The sequence below is a fragment of the Rana temporaria genome, chromosome 2, assembly GCF_905171775.1.
Source record: "Rana temporaria chromosome 2, aRanTem1.1, whole genome shotgun sequence".
Classification (NCBI taxonomy): domain Eukaryota; kingdom Metazoa; phylum Chordata; class Amphibia; order Anura; family Ranidae; genus Rana; species Rana temporaria.
The window spans coordinates 77,420,448-77,438,614 of record NC_053490.1 but is presented as its reverse complement, the minus strand read 5'-3'; the positions used below and the strand labels follow the sequence as shown (position 1 = coordinate 77,438,614).

The 18,167-nt window shown below is 44.6% G+C and overlaps 1 protein-coding gene across 1 annotated transcript in view; it reads left to right on the top strand.

Annotated features, from left to right (window-relative positions):
- Positions 1–1,373: 1,373 nt before the first annotated feature.
- Positions 1,374–18,167, top strand: part of RFC3 (replication factor C subunit 3) — a 33,761-nt gene continuing 16,967 nt past the window's right edge. The window contains exons 1-5 of the mRNA XM_040340417.1: positions 1,374–1,627; positions 5,915–6,052; positions 14,441–14,508; positions 15,313–15,410; positions 17,611–17,792. Of these exons, the coding sequence (XP_040196351.1) occupies positions 1,541–1,627; positions 5,915–6,052; positions 14,441–14,508; positions 15,313–15,410; positions 17,611–17,792 (573 nt within the window). The 5' untranslated portion in view covers positions 1,374–1,540. The remainder of the gene's footprint in view (positions 1,628–5,914; positions 6,053–14,440; positions 14,509–15,312; positions 15,411–17,610; positions 17,793–18,167) is intronic.

Below are 18,167 nucleotides of genomic sequence, written 5' to 3'. Positions count from 1 at the left end.
CTGTGCAATCCCAGCCTGCCCTGTACCACCCCAGCCTGCTCTGTGCCACCCCAGCCTGCCCTGTACCACCCCAGCCTGCCCTGTATCATCCAGCCTGCCCTGTACCACCCCAGCCTGCCCTGTACCACCCCAAACAGCCCTATACCACCCCAGCCTGCCCTGTACCCCCCCAAACATCCCTGTACCACCCCAGCCTGCCCTGCATCACCCCAGCCTGCCCTGTGCCACCATAGCCTGCCCTGTACCACCCCAGCCTGCCCTGTACCACCCCAAACTTTTCCATGCCACCCCAACTTGCCCTGTGCCACCCTAACTTGCCCTGTACCACCCCAATATGCCCTATGCCACCATAACTTGCCCTATACCACCCCAACCTGCCCAATGCCACCCTAACTTGCCCTGTACCACCCCAACCTTTCCCATGCCATCCCAACTTGCCCTATGCCACCCTAACTTGCACTATACCACTCCAACCTGCCCTGTACCACCCTAACTTGCCCTATACCACCCCAACCTGCCCTATGCAACCCTAACTTGCCCTATACCATCCCAAACTACCCTATATCACCCCAACATGCCCTATACCACCTTAACCTGTCCTATACCATCCCACTACACCAACCTGCCACTATACCACTCTATACTATCCTAACCTGCCACTATACTGCCCTATACTATCATTTACAGGGGCTGGTTTCGGGTGCGCCCCGTGCTTGTGCGCTGCCTGCTTGGTGCTGGGCAGCCTAGACAGAGGGGGGGGGGGTGACACCATGTTTTACCGCACCGGGTGACACCAACCCTAGTGACGCCACTGATGGCAGCAACACATCTTATTCTTTATACAAAAGACAATTTGTAGTAATGCTCCTGCTAATGCATTCCTTCCTGCACTGCTGAAGGATTGCTGCAAACAGATCATTAAGCGCAACGCACAACCAGCTAAAGTTTGGGGTGAACCTTGACTCATTCTAAGCGTGAACCTCATCCCTACTGATTAGCTCTGCAGATGCTGAAGGGTTGGTGACTACAACACAAGGCCCTTTTATTGAGACTGTGTGGTGTGCATTATGTCACACATCGATTGGATGGTACAGCAAGTGGCATAGATCACCATAGAAACCTGTGCCAGGCATCCAATCACACTCCTTGCTGTGTAAGATGGGCGCTTGCTCTGGGCACCGCCTCCCCTTACATAGAAATAGAAAAGGAGCCCCAGATAATAATAATAATATTAATAACATATGTGCCGTGTCTCCTATCAGACTGTACTGACACAGGGACACAACATGGAGCTGGGCCGGCGGCCATTTTCAAGGAGACCATATATCAGAGAGCGGAGTCTGTGACGATTCTCTCCTGTAATGAAGACAGTGACTTCCTGGAAGACGTCCCCCTATCAGCCGACCTGTCTGTGAGCATGCGCTGCGCACTGCGCATGCTCACGTCAGGACTGGGATTTCGCGGGTTTGGGGGGGATTGGTTGGTTTCGCGCCGGATTTGAAGGTGAAGATCGGAGTCGGTGCTCCGAGTGGAGGAGACGATGAGTCTGTGGGTGGACAAATACCGGCCCAGCCTCCTCGCCAAGCTGGACTATCATAAGGAGCAGGCGGCCCAGCTGAAGAATCTGGTAACTGAGCCTGAGAGATAAACACTTGAGCAACATACACTCTACAATTATCATTGTATACACTGTACAATCATCGTATACACTGTACAATCATCTCATACATTGTACAATAATCATCGTCTCACACTGCACAATCATCATCATCTTATACATTGTACAATCATCACACTGTACAATCATCATCTCGTACACTGTACAGTCATCTCATACATTGTACATTCATCATCGTCTCACACTGTACAATCATCATCACATACTCTGTACAATCACCTCATACACTGTACAAAATATATATATATATATATATATATATATATATTACAATCTTATACACGGTACAATCTTCTCATACACTGTACACCTATTGATGATAATGCACTGTACAATGATCTACACTGTACAATTGCCCATCGAGGATCATATACCGTACAATGTATGGGATAATTGTACAGTATATGGTCTTCTATGTGAGATTGTACTGTGTATGATCCTCTATAGGACATTGTACAATCATCTCATACACTACCAATCCCCTATAGAGGACACTGCCCAGTACAATTGTGTTTTTTTTTCATTCAGCGTGTGGGTTGCACAAGAATACGGACCCGATCCACACATTTTAAGGTGAATGGAGGAATCCTCCCAGCTGTGTCTATTCTGACATCGGGATTCCTCTCCTGTCCGAATACACTGATCAGCCCTGCAGCCATTGACTAAAAGCACTGATTGAGTAGAAATTTTCCAGCAGGATCATTGGTGAGATGTTGACCTCTCATGGACGGGAACGGCCATACTTGGTTGGAAATTCAGACCGTTCTTGTTTAACCGGCTGGATTTCAATCCATGTGTGGCCAGCATAACAATGGAAGGGTCTGATTGTATGGATCCACACTGCGCTGCATTAGTCTTGGTTTAGGATACTGTCACATTATAGTGTGTAATACACTCTGGGGCTTATTTATGAAAGGCCAATCCACTGAAAGTGCAGTCGCTGTAGATCTGAGGGGGACATGCAAGGAAAATAAAAAAACGCATTTTAGCTTGCACATGATTGGATGATAAAAATCTGCAGAGCTTCCCCTCATTTCAGAGCTTCCCTTCAGATTTACAGCGACTGCACTTTCAGGTGTACTTTGCATTAGGGTTGTCCCGATACCACTTTTTTTAAGACCGAGTACAAGTACCGATACTTTTTTTCATGTACTCGCCAAAACCGATTACCGATAATTTTTTTAATGTCGTGACAGTTTGACTGATGGGCACTGAAAGATGGCACTGACTGATGGGCACTGATAGGTGGCACTTATGGACCCTGATAGGTGGCACTGACAGGTGGCTGGCACTGATGAGCGGCACTGACAGATGGCACTTATGGGCACTGATAGGGTGGCAATGATGAATGGCACTGATAGTTGGCACTTATGGGCACTGATGGGCAGCACTAACAGGTAGCAATGATAGATGGCACTGATAGTTGACACTGATGGAAGGCACTGACAGGTGGCTGGCACTGAAGGGTGGCACTGACAGTTGGCTGGCACTGACAGTTGGCACTGATGGGTGGCACTGACAGGTGGCTGGCACTGAAGGGCACCACTTACGGGCACTGACAGTTGGCTGGCACTTATGGTCATTGATAGGTGGCTGGCACTGATGAGCGGCACTGACAGGTGGCAATGATTGATGGCACTGATAGTTAACACTTATGGACACTGATGGGTGGCACTGATGGCACTGACATGTGGCTGGCACGGATAGTTGGCACTGATGGTTGGCACTGAACCTCCAGAGACGGCGGGGGACAGATGCAGCATTGGTCTGATGCTGAATCCGCCAAAGTAAATATGACTTGCAAAAAAAAAAAAAAACATACTTCTCTTTTAATTCTCCATTCCTGCATTACTCTAATGCCGACCAAAAGCTCACAATAAACTTTTCTTGTCAAATTCCGATCGTGTGTACGTGGCATAACTGGTAATTGCGCGGCAATGTAACACTGTACTGAAATGACATTTTATATACATTTTTTTGGGGTGGTATTTGATCACCACTGGTGGAAAAAGAATGTAAATTTTGAGGGGGGGGGGGGAAACACTATTTTTTACTTTCTATAAAACCTATCCAATATTTTTTTTTAACCACTTCTCTACTTTGGGTGTTTTTCAGATTTGGCGTTTACAAGACTAAAACATTTTTTTTTGCTAGAAAATTACTTAAAACCCACAAACATTATATATCTTTTTTTTTCTAATACCCTAGAGAATAAAATGGCGATCATTGCAATACTTTTTGTCACACCATATTTGCGCAGCGGTCCTACAAGCGCACTTTTTTTGGAAAAACATCACTTTTTTGAATTAAAAAATAAGACAGCAATAAATTTGGCCCAATTTTTTTATATATTGTGAAAGATAATGTTACGCCGAGTAAAATGGTACCCAACATGCCACGCTTACAAATTGCGCCCGCTCGTGGCATGGCGTCAAACTTTTACCCTTAAAAATCTCGATAGGCGACGTTTAAAAAATTCTATAGGTTGCATTTTTTGAGTTACAGAGTAGGCCTAGGGCTATAATTATTGCTCTCGCTCTAACGATCGCGGCGATACCTCACTTGTGTCGTTTGAACACAGTTTTCATATGCGGGCGCTACTCACGTATGCGTTCGCTTCTGCGCACGAGCTCGTCGGGACGGGGCGCTTTAAAAAACATTTTTTTTTTTTTTTATTTTTTTTTTTTTATTTTATTATTTTTTACACTGGGAAAAAAAAAAAAAAAAAAATGATCACTTTTATTCCTATTACAAGGAATGTAAACATCCCTTGTAATAGAAAAAAGCATGACAGGTCCTCTTAAATATGAGATCTGGGGTCAAAAAGACCTCAGATCTTATATTTAGACTAAAATGAGAAAAAAAAAAAAAAATTGGAAAATGTCATTTTTTCAAATGACAAAAAAAAAAAATGTTTCTTTAAGAGGCTGGGCGGGACTGACGTTTTGACGTCACTTCCGCCCAGCCGAGCTATGGGGACGGGCGAAGGAGATTTTTCCTTCAGTCTCGTCCCTGCTCAGCTCCCGAACGGTCGCGATCTCCTCCGCCGCTACCGACGGCCCCGGTAAGCGGCGGAGGGCGCGGGAGAGCGGCGGGAGGGGGGGGGGCCCTCTCCCGCCACCGATAACGGCGATCTCGCGGCGCATCCGCCGCGGAGACCGCCGTTATCGTTACCAGAACCGCTGACAGTAAAGATACATACCTCGGTTGTGGCAGCAGCTGCTGCCGTTACCGAGATATGTATCTTTAAAGTTAGGCCGTATATAGTCGTACAGCGGTCTGGAAGTGGTTAAAATACATGTATATTAATTGGTTTGCTTGAAAGGTAGAGTCTACAGACTATGGGATATACTAGTTTCTCAACTCCAGTCCTCAAGGCGCCCCAACAGGTCATGTTTTCGGGCTTCCCATTATTTTGCACAGGTGATTTGATCAGTTTCACTGCCTTAGTAATTACCACAGCTGTTTCATCTGAGGGAAATCCTAAAAAAAACAGGTCCTGTTGGGGCGCCTTGAGGACTGGAGTTGAGAAACACTGGTGTATACTGGCATTTTTAATTATCTCTACTAATGCTGGTGATCAGCCATTAGTATAATATAGTGGGACTGCAATAGTGCGGTGGGGAATCTGACACTAAATGCCACTGAGTGCCAATGTCTGACTGCCACTGAAATCACAAGTGACGCTAATACAGCGATAATACTATACACTGTCACTGTACTAATGACACTGGCTGGGAAGGGGTTACCATCTTTTGTAATGAAGGGGTTAAACGTGTGCCTAATGTGTAATGTGTGCTCCTTTTTACTAAATATTTCTTTGTTTGTTTCTTATCCCTGCTTTGCAGGGATAAGAAATGTAGAGATTGTTCCCTATGTACAGAGCCCTGTGTTGATTGTCAACACAGGGCTCTGGGCTGTGATTGGACACAGCCAATCGGCATGTTCCAGCCATGAATCATTGGCCGGGACCTGCTGACAAATATCTGCCCTGTGCAATCACCACACTTTGTGCAATGTACCCAAATGAGACCAGTAAGACTTGCTGGCCGCCTATCCAGATTACATTGCAGGTGGGACGTCTGGAAGCCTACATACCAAATGCTTACACACTACTTATGTGTATCTTTCATAATTATATCGCACTTTATGTACATATAAATGTCAGAGTTTAATGTATTCTTAGCGTGAATACTGGGAAACGTTCCAGATTTTAAGTCAGTATTGTTATTGCAGGTACAATGTGGAGACTTTCCTCACCTCCTTGTGTTTGGGCCATCCGGAGCCGGAAAGAAGACCAGAATAATGTGCTTGTTAAGAGAACTGTATGGAGCTGGTGTAGAAAAACTTAGGATCGAGCATCAGACAATAACGGTAATTTGTCACTAGTCTTGTCGTGTGTGTGTTTTTTTTTTTTTTTTTATATGCTTTGTGTGCGATCGTGAATAAAAAATGCATGATGTGGAAATGCTAACCTTTTTCAGACACGCTTCATACTGCATTATTTATTCAGTGCACCCAGATGATCTATTTTATCAGCATGCATACATTCAGTGTGGATATGTGTGTGTTGGTGATTATTTTCTGCTGGCATTTTGCAGGATCACGATGTGCTTTGCAGGTCTCACTGCCCTCTGGGTGCTGCATCTACTCAATCTACAGTATATGAATTCCTAGCTTTGCCAAGTGTACATGTTTATGCCTGTGCATGTCTAGGACCAGACAGGTTCTAACCCACACAAACATTTTGGCCCCCACCACTTCTTGGAGAAAATTCTGACATCCAGCATTTCTTGGATGCTGCAATATGCACATTCAGGGCCATGCACTCACTTGGAGGTACATTTTTATATATATACCGTATTTATCGGGGTATTGCGTGCTCCGGCGTATAGCGCGCACCCCTAAAGTGGACCCGACATTCCTGTAAAAAAGATTTTAGTACTTACAGTTTTGGTGTCTTGCGCGGCGGCCTCATCGGGTCCGGCGTCCGTCTGCGGCTTCAGGTGTCCTCTTCGTCGGGTCCGGCGTCCGTCTGCGGCTTCGGGTGTCCTCTTCGTCGGGTCCGGCGTCCTTCTGCGGCGTCCTCCCCGCTCGATCCCCGCTTTCCCGCACCGAGTTTGAATACTGCGCCGGCATATACCGAGCGCAGTACACTCGTGTATAGTCGGTCAGGCTCGGCTACTCTCGCGCTCACGTCCTGTATGTCCAGGACGTGAGCACGAGAGGAGCCGAGCCTGCCCGACTATTCTGTGCTCGGTATATGCCGGCGCAGTATTCAAACTCGCCATGGGTATAGGTGTATATCGCGCACCCACGATTTTGCCCTGATTTTCAGGGCAAAAAAGTGCGCGGTATACGTGTGTGTATATATATGTAAATACACAGCTCTTAAGGCACCTCTGCCCATTGAAATCAGTGGGCAGTGCCGCCAAATCGCCTGCAAAGTGCAGCGACACTTTGGACCTGTTATTCAGCCGCTAGCTAGCGCCTCTAAAACGACGGTAAAGTGCCGGTAAAACTAGTGTTGCTTTACCGCCGACTCCTCAGTGTGAAAGTGCCCTTAATTGAGGGTAAATATGGGAACAGAGGAACATTTAATAATAACATTTCAACTTTTTTTTTTTTTTTTTTTTTCTTGACAGGTTGCTTTGAAATGACTCCATCTGCAGATCAAAGGTCATCACTTTGATCTGCAGATGAATAAAAAGAATGCAAAATTAAACAATATTTCTTTTTATCTTTCTGTTTTAGCCACTGAGCAATGTTGTTGGTAGACATTGCCAAGCTGCTGCTTTTATTTTTTTGACGGCTCCAATTGCTGGGACTTTTACACTTCAGCTGTCAAAGGGGAACACCACTGAGAGCTGAATGAGACATTGCTTGTTAAGCACGCAGTGGCCCTGCTCCTTAACAATCTGTAATTGTCTGCCTTTTTTTTTTTTCTTGCACTTCAGCTGTCGGGGGCATCCCGCTGACAATTGAAAGAACCGAGCCTGAAAATATCTGTTTCTCCTACGCCTTCCAGGACGGCACACCAGAGAGATAAGGGCTCCTCCCACAGGAAACACAATCAATTGACAAGTTTGTTATAAGTTCCCACCCACCCCCTTGCTCCTCAGTATTTTGATTGTGTTTCTCCCGAACACAGCGGCACGTTTGTTGTTTTATATTACCTGGAGACGGTGAGGTCGAAGGGTACCCCTGTTGAGGCAGGTTCAGGGAGGCCGGGGAGAGCTGAACTAACCTGTTGGCTTCGGTCGCTCACAGGTCGCCACAAAGATATGCATGGGCGCTCTGAGCTGTGGTGAAAAAGCCATCGTCCCTCTGCAAAAAAGCCGCCACGATACTGCTCTCTCCTTCCTGGGGGGGTTGCCACTAAGGAGCATTGCGCTCCAAGCCTCTCTCTGAGAGAAACGGGAACCGCGCCACCGGAGCGTGGGCGTTTCCTTACAGGGCAACCCGGAAGTGACGCTTCGGCGTGGAGAGCAGCGTGGAGCGGTGGGGTCGGCGGCGGATAAACCCTAACACAGGTACCGGCAAGCCAAGGACCCAGCCAACCTCCTCATGGAACAGGAGGAGAGGAAGGCAAATGTGACTGCAGGCAGATCCAGGTCGGGGTGTGGTGAGTACTAATCCCCCTTGGAAAGGGAGGAGGAAAGGGAGTGAGAGCTCCTGGCTTTCAGGGGTCTGGGATCCCGGAGCCAGCCAGAACAGGCTGGAGTTTACCTCTCAACACCCTTTCCCCTCCCCAGTACAAACCTGCAGTCCTAGGGGAGGACAGAGTAAAGTGTATATCTCTTGTCTTTAATCTCCCCAGCGGAGCCCAGGAGACCCAAATAAACAATCTCCTGCCGCTACAGGGCATAGCTCCTCTAAAAATAAATGTGTGGGTACTGTAAGGATAAATTCCCACCCAAAGCCCTTTTGCTAAGAATCTTTTAAAAACTTTCCGTGTAGCCACCAGGCAGCCAGTAACTTAAGGTCTGACATAGAGGAGCTTATCCCTAGAGAGGACACATCCTCCCAGGAAGGCCTTGTCTGAATGGGATCTAGTGCCCTTCCCCCCACTTTCACAGTCATTCCCTCTAGTCCAGTAAAGGAAACTAAGGAAGACAGGGAGGTTAAGGGGGAGCTGAGCAGAATAGGACGCCCCATTCACCCTAGTGGATCTGGGGGGACTTCTGCAGGGAAAAATCGGCCTCTGAGGACCTTATAGAAGTCCCTAGAATAATCTCATATAAAGGCCTGAGCAAGGCTCAATCCAGGGTGGTGGTTTTTTATCCACTCCATTAATCCCTAAAGGATTAGAGCCAACTGCCATGAACCTGACAGCTTACAATGGTGCTGTTAGAGGTTTTTAGCCCAGCAAAAACCTACCTCCTAAACTCTTAAAGGGGGGTGGACAGGCACTCATAGGGGACATCTTAAATGTGTATATATATTACCCTTGAGGAGGTTGCTTATTAGTGGCAACATCTTCCCAAGTTCCAACAGGTGTCTGATTGCCTATCATCTCCTCCTTACACTGCTACTATATCTATCAGTGTATAAGAGTTAATCAATAAACCTCTGGTGGCTTAGGCAACAAAACCACCAGGGCTGTATGAGAAGCAGAAAATGTGAGCCTGAAACCCTTAATTAAGAGTTTTTTCTCTGCAAACCTCTGTGTTAAGGCTATGAAAATTAGCCTGTATTTAGTAGGAAGCCCTACAGGTGTCTGATTGCCTCCAGCCTAAGATTGTGATCACCTCTGCATTAGAGATCTAATTGATCGCTGGGTCTGTGCTCGTTAAGACCTTAAAGGCCTGGACTCGCTCCCACCTGTGTGTATGGATCAGCTACAACTACTCAGACTTATGCATGGTAAAATAGCAGCTACCACTATTGTGGTATGATCACACACCTCAGACTTCCATTATTGGAACTACCATATTCCTCCACTGAGGGAAGGATTAGTATCTGGAGTTCAGGCTCTGCCTAGGATAGATTGTTGGCCTGACCGCATCAGAAATGCTATCCTATGGCTCACTAGAAATGCATAATGTTGATTATGTAATGGCACACAGTTGCTTACCAAAACGCATAACATTGATATGTTGGTAACACTTCTATTATATAACCATACACCATTGCTATTCAGAAATGCTCAACATAGTTTACTGATAGTAATATTTCTGTGGGTTATGCGACTTTACAAGGTTGCTAGTCAGAAACGCACAACATTGGAAGTTTATCTTGTGTCTTTTCTGTTATATAAATATCCTATGGTTCATCAGAAATGCATAATATTGCCTATGTAATGTTACACTACTGCTTATCAGAAACACATGTCTTTGAGTGACTGATAACGACATTTCTGCTGGTTATATGACTGTACAATTTTGCTAATCAAGAAAACGCACAATATTGTAGTGGATATTTATGTAGGTTAAGTGACCGTACACGGTGGCTATTCAGATATGCACTGAATTAAGCTTTCAGTTGCTAGTGACATTTCTGTTGATTAGATGACCCTACAAGGTTGCATTAAGTAACACATTAAGTGGTCAGCAACATTCTGTTGGTCATATAACTGTACAAGTTTCTAATCAAAAAAATGCATAACTTTGTATTGCTGGGAATGACACTTCTGTGGGTTCAGTAACCGTATACTGTTGCTATTCAGAAACGCACAGCATTGGGCGTCTGGCTAGTGACTTTTCTGTTGAGTGGCCGACAACATTCTGTGGTATAGCTGTGCAGGTTCTCTAATCAAAAAATACACAGCATTACTGGCAGAAACGCACAGCATTGAGTTTTTATTAAGTGACATTTCTGCCGGGTATATGACGGGGTTATCTTGTTAAACAGAAATGCACAATGTTATTGTTGGTAACGTTTCTGTCTTAGGTCCCATACCCTATTAATGATTTGAAGTGTGTTGGTGCCACTCTCTGGTCATGACTGCAGGTGGTCTAGCACCAGCAATACACAGTTGGGGGACACATATGTCTTTTTGTGTGGTCATACTGGCTATGCCACTGCTTTTTCGTGACCATCGAAAATACGCAAGAGGTGTTAGTAATTTTTCTGTTGGTTATAGGACCGTACTGCGGTCGGTATCAGGAATACACAACACTGAAGCTGTCCTTGTCTTCCTGTTTTTGAACTTATTACCTTAGTTTGCTGTACATCAGAAAAACACAGCATTGGAAGGTGCCCGTATCTTCTGTGTTTAATTACTCAGAAAAACGCCATAATTGCTATTGTCCTTTCAGTTGGATGAAGGACCCTAACCCATTAAGCATCAGAAGCTCACATTGGAGCCTCTGTCCCTTCCCTTTGCTTAGGTTACATGGTATCTTATTACATATTAGAAATACACAACATTCTAAGTTGGATTTGTGTCTTCTTTGTCCTACAGGTGACTGTATATCAGAAAATATAACAGTGAAAGCTGGGTGTGTCTTCCTGTTTTAATGTTCCATATTAAACCTAAGCTGGCTACCCTTCAGAAATTTAAGATTTATGACCTGTAGATCTGTGATATTAATTATATATCTGTCATTTTATTTCAGACCTTATTTTCCATACACATGGAAGGAACAGGATTTCTGATGGCAAAAGATTCAGTCCTTTACATCTAGGCATGCCAGAGACATGCCCTAGACCGGAACCCAGTAGGGTTATAGGACACTAGAAGAAGGTCATAAAAATCACCTATCAGGGTTATAAAAAAGAGGGGTTACGCTGTTAGAAATTGGTTGCTTGAGGATACAACATCAGAGCTTATCTGACTAGTTCACCCAATCCGATAAATTTACAGCTCGGTATGTATCCTTCAGGTCACCCCATTGGACGAACTGGATGTGACTAACCAATATTAGTTTCTTACTCCTACTATAGAACTAACCCTATGGTAGGGATCTGCTTAACTTGGCACTCTCTGGTGCCTGGAGTAGATTATGCACTCAGACGCCGTGTATTTACAAAATATTGTATTTTGTTGGCGTGCGGCACTCACGTAATTTGCCCTGAGAGTGTAGGGCGAATTGTGCCTGCGGGTTGTGCACAGGGGTGCTGTGGAGAGTTGCTTCCCCTGGTACCTTTTGTTTTATATGCCAAAAAATGCAGTGGTTACTCGCAGTTCTTACCAGGCTCCTTCATGCATAGTTTAACGCATCTGCCAGCAGGACTATAAGGAGCTGGGGGATATAGAACAGATTCACATCTGACATGTCAGCATTCAGATGGGAAGAGAACCAGAAGTTGGAAATGACCAGGGGGTGATTGGACTTACTTGCCAACAGGCTTGCATAGCAGCCGTTTTTGACCTGTCTAGCAGTGTGCGTTGGAGACAGGGGGTTGGTCGGCACAAGTGGGCGGGCGCAGGAGTGAGCCACGCCAAGACATCCTGTGGACCTGACACTGACCAGTAGGTGTCCTCTCTATAGAGGCACATGCATTCTGATGAATGGGGGGGGCAGGTGAACTGAAGGGGAACCACCCCTCCTTGAAGGTGCAGGAACACACCAAATGCCCTACTTGGGTACATACCTGCCCAGTCATTTGAGTCCAGGGAATAAGCTTTCCATAATCTAGTATCCTTGAGTGGGTTGATTTCCTTGTTTCACCATGACTATGGCGGACAAAAAGGGGACCCACAAGGATTGTCTGTCAGGAGACCCTTTTTTTCTAAACCATTCTCCTGAACAGACCACTGGCTTGTAACCAGATGTTTTTTCTTGGTCGATCAGAGTAGTTCCTTGTGCCACAGAACAAATCTCTGATTAAACTTTTTGATGGTCCTATGCAGCAATTGCAGACATTATTGACCGCGATGGCTAGAATATTGGCACAGCCAATCCTTCTATCTTAAATAATTCACAGGCTCTCAGATTTTTCTTTGAGAGCACATGCCACCTAGGTCCTGCATCCGAAATGGAGACAGGGACATAGGTGGAGCGGACCTGCAGGTCAATTACATGATCCAGCTAGGATACCTTCATCACACACTAGGTAGTGTAGGTGGTGAAACAAAGTCAGACTCTGACACTTAGCAGAAAGACCTTGCAGGCAAGGGTCCCACCCTAAAGTAGGCCTGAGTTCTTTTATATCCTCTCTGGTGTGCCGTCCTGGAAGGCGTAGGAGAAAACCTACGTTAGATCTACCGGTAACGGTATTTCTACGAGCCTTCCAGGACGGCAGGCCTACTACCCACCCTATGTAAAGAAAGGTAAGCTATATGCTAAATGGTAAGTACCGATGGGGTGCCCCTTGTGAACCAGTTCAAGATTACTTTATTAAATACTGAGGAGCAAGGGGGTGGGTGGGAACTTATAACAAACTTGTCAATTGATTGTGTTTCCTGTGGGAGGAGCCCTTATCTCTCTGGTGTGCCGTCCTGGAAGGCTCGTAGAAATACCGTTACCGGTAGATCTAACGTAGGTTTTCAGGCATCGGAGCATAGCTTAGTACCGACACCCATACTTATACCAGTATCGGTGCAACCCTAATATCTACAGTTTATAATTTCGCTAATGTGCTGCGCTAAACCACATAATACATTATTTGTGTGCCTTGTTGCACTCCACCCTACATGTTGCGTCTAAATTACTTTTTCAAGGGATTAAAATGGAAGGCCCAGCATCACATACCCAAAGCAGTCTAAATGCAAATAAACACCAAATCCTTCAGACTAACATCAACCCATCAAGGCATTTTGATATATGCATAACTCCTCCCAAGAGCCAGCCCCCTGCTTACATCAGATCTGTGGGATCTTGAGAGGATTACTGAGGCAGAGTGCTGTGATGTTTTCATGTGCAGCATCCTGCCAGCCATTCCCAGCAGCCATGCACTCTTTTTACATAAAGAAGTACAGAAACCCAGTGATGAGGTCAGTGGGTCTAAATGTATGTGATGAAAATGAGAAGGCTTTATTTAAAAAACTACCTTTGCGTGTTGATGGGAAGGGCGAATGTCCAAAGAAGATAAATCGTAAGCAGATTAAGCTTTAGTCCCCTTAGTTGCTGTTTAACCTTTTCGCTGATAAGGACTTAAAGTGGCATTCCTGCCTAACACTGTTTAAAAATGCCCCCACCTCCCGCTACCTATGCTGCTTAACCTGTGTGAAGAAAAGTGTATGTTTATTATTATTATTATTATTATTATTATTCCTTTCTGGTCACATGATCACCTGTGTCGGTGAACGGCGGCTGCCAGGGAGAGAAGGGATTTCTGGACAGTGGCTGGGAATTCTTGAAACTGTGACATCACTCATAGGCTCCCCTGCCCCATCTGCTGTTGGCACTCCCTCCTCTCCCCTGCAGCTGCTGCTCACTGACACAGGGGAGCCAGAGCTGCAGATCACATGACCAGAGTGGACCTAAAGTAAGTATACATACCACTTCTTTTTTTTTTTTTTTTTTGTGGATGGCAGCATAGATGAGTAATAGGAGGGGGTGAAATATATTTAAACATTGTGTTCGGATGGAATTCTACTTTGAGGCTTATGTGAGAACAGAACTGCTTCCAACAGACCAGCTCAGAAGGCCTGATGTCTCTGGCATGCCCTTCTGCTATATGCACCATGAACTTATAGCACATGGGTCCTATAGATTCTGCTGAATAGAAGAATATCTGCAGTCAGTGACCAACCAGCACCATTGCCGTGAAAATGGAAGGCACGGACATGGTCTGACTGCTATATCCTGTCTGTTTGCATTTACTATGACCATATTCCATGCATTTAATGCATATTGATTTTTATTCCATCAGACGCCTTCTAAAAAGAAGATTGAGATTAGCACCATAGCAAGCAACTACCATTTAGAAGTGAATCCAAGGTAAGAAAGACTATCTGGTTTATCATTTCTGAATGTTGAATTGTTGTTGATGTTTAATTGAAATAACATTTATTTAGATTTTTTTTTTAGTCTTGTGACAAAACCTCCGGAAAAGAGTCGCCCAATTCCCATCCCCCCCCTTTTTTTTTCTCTGAATCCTCTTTTATTGTATCCTTGCATTGGCTGCCGGTCCGCTATTGCACCTTATTTAAGGCAGGATATATCATGTTTAAAATTGAGAGGCCTGGCCCCAAGCTATCTCTGCTCTCGTTTTCATAAACAAGCTTTTGTTAGATCACTCAGATCTACCGGCAGAGATCTCCTCTACATCTCGGTGCCCAAGAAGATCCGGAGTGGTGGTCATGCCTTCTCCCACCAGGGTGCTGTATTATGGAATAGCCTCCCTGTCGAGCTCCAGGAGGCCCCTACTATCCCGGTCTTCCGCGAGTTACTGAAGACTTGGCTTTTCACGCAAGCCATTCCTGCGTAGCCTCTCTCTTCCACCCTTTCTGCCGCTCTGTGCTGCTTTTGGTTCCTGGGTCCTCTGCTATGCGCGTCGGGACCCTTCGGTGGAAGACCCGCTATATTAAGATACCTCTCAACTCATTGTTAGGGGAGCAATGTGGAAGGTTATAGTTATGTCATTATTTCAGTTGACTAGTTTAGTTGTGGAGGAAGCTTGTAACCTAATATACTTGGCCTTTATCAGGGATTATTCTCCTGTTTCCATCCGTCAAGGATGATTCTAACAAACCTATTATGATTTGGAATAACCCAGACTGTCTGTAATTGTTTCCTTCACAGTGATGCTGGAAACAGTGATCGTGTTGTTGTTCAAGAATTGCTAAAAAATGTGGCCCAGTCACAGCAACTTGAGACGAGTACACAGAGAGATTTTAAAGGTTTGTATCAAGGCTAAAATATGGGAATCCTATCATTTGTTTAACCTATTAAACTAACATTATTTTAGGTGCCTGAAAATGACTTTGCTTGTGAACAAGTTGTCAATACTAAAACCCTGATCATTAGCACATTCTGTACTTGGGTTCTGATTCTGAATAAAATTACACATGTATCAGTTCCAATAGTGTCTAATTTGTGATATTTTCCACCTAGTTTAAGTGCTTTCTTTGCACCCTCTCTACACACACAATCCTAGAACACATTTACACACCCATGGGCACTTGACTGCTTTCTCATACATGCATAGTATACATACGTACATGGTCTGCTGTTTCATACCTCTTTCGCAAATTGCACATTCCACATATATGATTTGTTGTCCAGCACACTCCCCTGTTTGATCCAGTCTACCTCACTTCCTTATTAACCACTTCAACCCCGAGAGGTTTTGCCCCCTTACTGACCATGCCATTTTTTGCGATACAGCACTGTGTCCCTTTAACTGACAATTGCGCGGTCGTGCGATGTTGTACCCAAACAAAATTGATGTGTCTCCCCCCACACAAATAGAGCTTTCTTTTGGTGGTATTTGATCACCTCTGCTTTATTTTTTGCGCTATAGACAAAAAGACCAACAATTTTGGGGGAAAAAAACAATATATTTAACTTTTTGCTATAATATCCACAAAAAATAACTTATTCCTCCGTTTAGGCCAAAACGTATTCCTCTACATATTTTTGTTAAAAATCACAATAAGCGTATATTGGTTTGCACAAATGTTACAGTCTACAAAATGGGGATAGATTTATGGCAATTTTTTTTTTTACTAGTAATGGCGGAAACTGCGACATTGCGGTGAACAGATTGGATGCTTTTGACACTTTTTTTTTTTTTTTTTTTTTTGGGGGGGGGACCAGTGACATTTTTTTGCAGTGATCAAAAATAGCCACTGATCACTGTATAAATGTCACTGGCAGATGAGGGGGCGATCAAGGGGTTAAGTGTGTCTCAAGGGAGGTGTTTCTAACACTGGGGGGAGTGTACTGACTGGGAGCAGAGAGAGATCACTGTTCCTGATCACTAGGAACAGACGATCTCTCTCTGCTCCCATGTCAGAACAAGGATCTGTTTGTTTACACTGACAGATCCCTGTTCTGGCTCTCTGTGGAGCAATCACGGGTGGCCGACGGACATGGCGGCTGCCGGCTATGTGCATAGGCGACGCCACGTTGGCACGCCTGCTATAGCTATTAAACGAATCGACATACAGCTACGGCGATTTGTGCAGCAAAGCCAACCTGCTGCAGTATAACTGCGGAGGCTGGTCGTCATCAGATCAGAAACAGAATATGCTAATAAATATAATTCACACTGCGTATGATCCATCCATTATTTTCGGACCCCCAAACCAATCCAATTTTTATAAGTGAATGTTATTTTCATTGCATAAATTAAAATACAGACCGGAAACCGCAGGGTTGTCCAGCCCACAACCTCTCTATCTCCCCACACAGCAAATGCCAGGGTTGCCATATGATATTTTTTTTTTTTTTTTTTTTTTTTTACATCTGTCCATGAATGTTTAAGAGCATGCATGTCTGCATGTCTGTATCAGATTTTCACACAGATTTTACAAACTGCCTGTGAATTTAGGCAAGGTTCACACTACTACTGGTGGTTGTGGGTGTGGGAATCGCAGCTGTTTTAGCATCCACAACTAAAACGCACTGCTATTTACAGATGAATGGGACTGCCAGTCATACTATAATGGCACCCCCTTGCACCTAAATATACAGTATGTGCCAGATTTTCCGGCCCCTGCAGTTTAAATATGGTGCAGGAACCTTTTTCCTGCATGAAATGCATGCACACCAGCCCATGTAAATGCGGCCCAAGACAATGTTGCCCGGGAAGGTCAAAGGGTTGGACACCCCTGGCATGGCACTACTTACTATTAATTAATTTTCGGGTCAAGAACACATTGATTGTAAAATAATTTTATTTTTAGTAAGTTATGCTATGCCCTTTTGTATTTTAATAAATGTTCAATGTATGTGGGGACACCTGTTTAGGTATTGACAGCAGCTCACGTTTTATTTTAGGGTATTTCAAGAGGTGGCAGCGCATAAGTATTTCTAGTATTTTCATTACATGTACATTTTGATTTATTCTAATTTCTTTTTTATTTCTCCTTGCAGTTGTATTGCTAACAGAAGTGGATAAACTTTCCAAAGACGCTCAGCATGCTTTGAGAAGAACCATGGAGAAATACATGGCTACTTGCAGACTCATTCTTTGTTGTAATTCTACATCTAAGGTCATTGCTCCAATACGTAGTAGATGTTTGGCAATTCGTGTACCATCTCCAAGCATTGAGGAGGTAAAACTTCAGTTGATTGGGAATATTTTTTTTTTTCCACAGCAGGATCCTGTAATTCCTTATCTTGCTACAATGTCTAAAGCACTTTCATTGCTAAACATTGTGGCTTGTTTACTAGTTATATTTGTCCAGTGCCTGCAGAATTGTGATCTGTCACGTTGCAAAAGCAGTGATGAAACCTGGTGTTTTTTTTAGGCAGCTTAGCTTCTACAATCGTATCATTTATTGCACAAGTGTCAAACAAAAGGCCTGCGGGCCAAATCCAGGCCATTTCATGTGGCCTTCACGCCTCCCTTATCTCCGCCCCCACCTGGTGTCAGCAGCAGAGAGGGACAGGACTCCTCCATCAGATCCTGCACTTCTCTGTCTAGCCCT